Raw genomic sequence first — 5,451 nt, 5'->3', positions numbered from 1 at the left:
AAAAATTTTAACGTCAAGAAATTTTTTTTTTCTGATTCTTCACGTGCTAACCGGACATGCCCACCACGAGGTCTGAAGGCACTTCAGCTGGTGCAAGTGCAAGCAAACCCACTGAGATGGAAATTCTCACCAAAATTCTTCAGACTCAGCAAGAACAATTGAAGGAAATTTCAAGAAAATTGCTGATGGATAAGGTTATGCCACCAATGACTCCAGATTTATTGGAATCTTTGGCAAACTCATGCTCTACATTTACACATGATCCGGAAACAGGGCTTACGTTTGACATTTGGTACAAACGTCACAAAGGAATCTTTTTAGAGGATGGCTCCGCGCTCTCAGATGGCGCTAGAGTGCGATTGTTACTCCGAAAGCTTTATTCATCATCTTTTTCACGCTATGCCCGTTTCATTCTGCCCAAAGAGCCCAAAGATCTGAACTATGAGGAGACTGTGAGGAATTTAGAATCACTTTTTGGACCAGAAGAGTCACTATTTCGTGCCAGATACAACTGTATCACTACTACAAAAAGAGACTCTGATGATTATGTGACTTATGCCGCACTGGTAAATGATAGATGTGAAAAATTTATCACTGGAACACTGTCCAATGATGCCTTCAAAGCTCTTATCTACCTAGTGGGACTGAGGAGTGAAAAGGAGAGCTCACTTCGAACTCGTTTGCTGAACCAGCTAGAGACAGAAGATGTGAGCAAAATCAACTTACAGTTGTTCATGCTAAATGAATCCAAGCGACTCTCTAGAGTGCAAGAGGATGCTAGTGTGCTAGAAAGAGAACAAAAATCGGTGAAGGTCGTTCAGAGGAACAAGTACCAGAATCAAAAAAAATCATCTCAACAGTCACAACAATCATCGTCATCCAAACCGGAACATTCTGCAAATTCAAAACAAATACCCAAAACACCATGCTGAAATTGTGGCGCAATGCATTTTTCTTCCGAATGCACTTATGCTCAGCATAAATGTAAGGATTGCAATTCTATTGGGCACAAAGAAGGCTACTGCTCCTGTTCAAAACGTGCTAATTCCAAAAAGACCAAGGATAATAGGAAAAATTCACAGTCATTCAACACCAACATTGTCTACACTGTGGGCAAAACACTTGTGAATGAGAGGCGTTTCATCACTGTGTCGATCAACGGGATATCTGTGAATCTTCAATACGATTCAGGTGCAGATATTTCCATCATCTCAAAAGACACATGGGAAAAAATTGGTGCACCACACCTCATGCAAACCAATTCTTCTGTACGAGATGCTCAATCAAATCTCATTCCTATTCAGGGAAAATTCTCTACTGATGTCAAACTTCAAGATGATTCAGCCTATGGGACATTTTATGTCACAAACATACACGAATGCAATTTATTTGGCATTGATCTCATAACAACATTCAAATTATGTGACAAAGCTCCATCAACTTTTTGCCGTGTGATGAAAGTTCCATCAACAAATAAAGCTGAATCCATTCAAACACTCAAAGACGAATTTTCTGAAGTTTTCACTGAATCCTTGGGTCTCTGCACAAAAATTTCTGCAAAACTCCACCTGAAGCCTCACGCTGTTCCTGTTTTTCGTCAGGAACGTCCAGTTCCATTCCATCTGATGGAGACAATTGAGGAAGAGCTCCAGCGTCTTCAAAATCTGGATATCATAACACCAGTGGAGTCATCAGATTGGGCAGCTCCCATTGTTGCTGTTCTCAAATCAAATGGAAAAATTAGACTAGTTGGAGATTATTCCACGGGGCTAAATGATTGTTTGGAACCAAGTCAATATCCCATTCCATCAGCCACTGAAGTCTACAACAAACTCACGTCTGGGCAAGTATTCAGTAAAATTGATTTATCTGATGCTTATCTACAGATCAAGGTGGATAATGATGCTCGGAAAATGCTCACGATACACACACACAAGGGGCTTTTCAATTTCAATCGTCTATGCCCAGGAGTGAAGGCTGCCCCAGGTATTTTCCAACAGATTGTAGAGCAAATGGTGCTAGGAATTGACGGTGTAGCTGTTTATTTCGATGACATCGCCATTGCATCTCGCTGTGAGGAATCTCACCTGAAGACACTTAGTTAGAGCTGTACTCACGAGACTTCGTGATTATGGTTTCCACATCTGCTTGGAGAAATGTCAATTTTTCCTACCAGAAATCAAGTTTCTGGGCAACATCATCGACCAGACAGGATGTCGTCCGGATCCTGAGAAAATTCAAGCCATATCTCAGATGTTGCCACCCAGAGATGTTGTAGAACTGAGGTCGTTCCTTGGAGCAATCAATTACTACTCCAAGTTCATCAAGGAAATGAGTCACTTGAGATTTCCCATGGATGATCTTCTCAAGTCAGATGCCAAGTGGAATTGGTCTCAAGATTGTCAAAAATCTTTCGATCGATTCAAGGAGATTTTATCCTCAGATCTCGTCCTAACTCATTATTTTCCGGAGAGACCAGTGGAAGTATCAGCCGATGCATCATCCAAGGCTCTGGGAGCTCAAATTTCACACAAATTTCCGGATGCTTCAGAGAAAGTGATTGCCTATGCGAGTCGCTCATTGACAAAAGCTGAGCGCAATTACAGTCAAATGGAACGTGAAGCCCTGGCTCTGATTTTTGCGATTACCAAGTTCCACCGTTACATCTACGGGAAAAAGTTCACATTATTCACGGACCACAAGCCTCTTCTAGCCATTTTTGGTTCGAAGAAGGGCATTCCTGTGCATTCAGCGAATAGAATCCAAAGATGGGCCCTCACTCTGCAGTCCTATGACTTTGATATTCGCTACACATCAACCCGAGAATTTGGACACGTGGATGTACTTTCACGTCTTATGAATTCCCACCATCAACCTGAAGAAGATTACATCGTGGCCTGTGCACAGTTGGAAGGAGAGATCAGCAGCATTGTGGATGATAACTTCAGGCATCTCCCACTCACTTTCAACAAGGTTCGGAAGGCAACTTCCCAGTGCAGGATTCTTCAGGATGTGAAGAAGTACATTCTTGAAGGATGGCCACCCACAGGACACAATGTCACTAACAGGGAAGTGTCATTGTTTTACAAGGTAAAAGACTCACTCTCACTGATTCGTGATTGTCTTTTTTATAGAGATCGCCTGGTGATTCCGCCCACTTTCCGTGACATGGTTCTGAGAAAGCTTCATGAAGCTCATCCTGGCAGAGAACGCATGACATCTCTTGCACGTTGCTATGTATATTGGCCAGGCATCGACTCAGACATCAAGGATTTAGTCCGGAAATGTGATGATTGTGCGGTTGTGGCAAAATCACCAGGGAAAGCGACTCTATATTCTTGGCCAATTCCTTCGCAGCCCTGGTCGAGGCTTCATATCGATTATGCGAATTTCCAAGGGCATGATTATTTCATAATCATTGACGCCTATTCAAAGTGGCCGGAAATTTTCCGAATGACTTCGATGACTACGAGTGCCACTCTCACAAAATTGTCAGAGACATTCTCACGATGGGGTTTTCCTCGCATCATAGTTTCCGACAATGCCACAAATTTCACGTCCACTCAGTTCCAGTCATACTGCAAGGATCACGGGATTCAAAACCTGAGGATTGCGCCATTCCATAGCCAATCGAATGGACAAGCTGAGAGGATGGTGGACTCGTTGAAGAGAGCTCTAGCAAAATTACACAAGCATACTGTGGATGAAGCTCTTCAGCTTTTTTTATCATCATATCGTGCCACACCAAATCCAAGCGCGCCTGATGGAAAATCGCCAGCTGAGATCATGACAGGACGGAAACTCAATATTGATCTCAACCTTCTCCTTCCGGGGGAGGAGGAAGACGACAATAGCAAGAGAAATCTTACCATGGAACAACAGTTCAACAAGAAACATGGCGCAAAGAAAAGGATCTTCAATCCAGGAGAAAAGGTTTTCGCTCGAATGTACACCACCAACAAACGTGTTTGGGCACCTGGAGAAATCATTGAACGACGTGGCAATGTCAATTACAATGTTTTGGTTCAATGGCGCCAAGGAGATCGTCTTATCCGGAGCCACTGCAATCAACTTAGATCGAGATTCACAGATGGAGACGTCAATGGGAATTCACCGCAACATAAACCACCCATTCATGGATACAATCTCAGATCACGGGGTGATCTGACTTCAGGAGGGAGATGTTGAGGGGAAACCAGGAAGTCCCGTTACGTTCTTATCAGTCCGGTCTGTGCAGTGAGTTCGAGGGTAGTCTACGTTGAACAGTCGAGTAGGAAGTGTGTTAATAAGGTGTTGGGTTTTAAATAAAAGTTGTTAAATAAAGTTTGTAAAAGTAAAGTGGAATTCTCTTTTATTATTTGTGTGGGTGCGTCGACAAGGATAGGATTATCTAAACTAACATATATTTTCCATATCGCAGGTACACCCCATAACAATAAAAAAGATATTTCCGGGTCTTCAACGGCTGGCGCGCAATCGGCGGTACCACATGCAAATGGTTGTGGTAAGTTTCCATCGGGAGATCCTGAAGATGATGTCATCGGTTGAAAAGACCGCGTGGAGCAATACTTCGTGGGTGCAGGAACACCTCTAGACAAGCAAGTGGCTACATTAATCGCAAATATTCCCGGTGATACCTACAAGACGCTGAAAAAGTTGGCATTTCCTGTCTTGCCAAGCAAAAAAACTCTTACGGAGCTTTTGCAGTTACTTGAATCTCACTACTTGAAGAAGAGCAACATCCGCTCAGAGAGATTCAAATTTCATCGCGCTCAGCAAGAGGCGGGAGAGAGTGTTAGTGATTTTATTCTCCGGCTGAGAGGCTTAGCTGAGACATGCGAGTTCGGCAAATTCATACCAGGTGTCATTAGTAACGCGGGTAAACTGCGAGAGTCTGCGCTAGAAGACAGTCTTTGCGATCGATTTGTGGCGGGCTTAAGGAGCGAAAAAATCCAACAACAACTTCTTGCGTCCGAGAAAAACACTTTTCCTGAGTTGTGTGAGTTAGCACTCTATTTGGAGATGGCTTTTCAAGAAGAAAAGGCTATCCATGGTGACAATTCCGTCAAGAAGGTGTCACAGAAAAAAAACTTCAATCGTCGTGAAGGAAAAACAACTCAGAAGAAACAACAAAACACCCAACGCAGTCAGAGCAAGGCCCAAAGTCAAAAGGAGCTTTGTCGTCGGTGTGGCAGGAAACAACATGATCCTGAGGATTGTCCAGCCAAAGATTGGACGTGTTTTTCATGCAACAAGAAGGGGCATACTAGTCAAGTGTGCATACAATCCAAAAAGTCTGGAAACTCTGAGAAGGTTAAGCGGATTCTGGAGGTGACTGGATCTGTGTCTCCTGTGGCAACTGTCTCGATGTCTATTGAGGGGCAGAAGATTCCAATGGAAATCGACACCGGAGCGGGACCATCACTATTGTCATACCAGGATTTTAAAGCT

At 43.3% G+C, this 5,451-nt stretch overlaps 1 protein-coding gene across 1 annotated transcript; it reads left to right on the top strand.

The window, feature by feature from the left end:
- The first annotated feature begins 56 nt into the window (after positions 1-56).
- LOC129808853 (uncharacterized protein K02A2.6-like) lies at positions 57-932 on the top strand. The gene has a single exon (XM_055858760.1). The coding sequence runs from the start codon at positions 57-59 to the stop codon at positions 930-932; it is 876 nt and encodes a 291-aa protein (XP_055714735.1).
- The last annotated feature ends 4,519 nt before the right edge of the window (positions 933-5,451 follow it).

Source organism: Phlebotomus papatasi, unplaced genomic scaffold, assembly GCF_024763615.1.
Source record: "Phlebotomus papatasi isolate M1 unplaced genomic scaffold, Ppap_2.1 HiC_scaffold_117, whole genome shotgun sequence".
NCBI classification, from domain to species: Eukaryota; Metazoa; Arthropoda; class Insecta; order Diptera; family Psychodidae; genus Phlebotomus; species Phlebotomus papatasi.
The sequence above is the reverse complement of the archived record's forward strand: the minus strand, read 5'-3'. Positions and strand labels throughout refer to the sequence as shown.

Coding starts and splice junctions, on each gene's coding strand:
- LOC129808853 (XM_055858760.1), top strand. CDS start 57: ATGCCCACCACGAGGTCTGAAGGCACTTCAGCTGGTGCAAGTGCAAGC.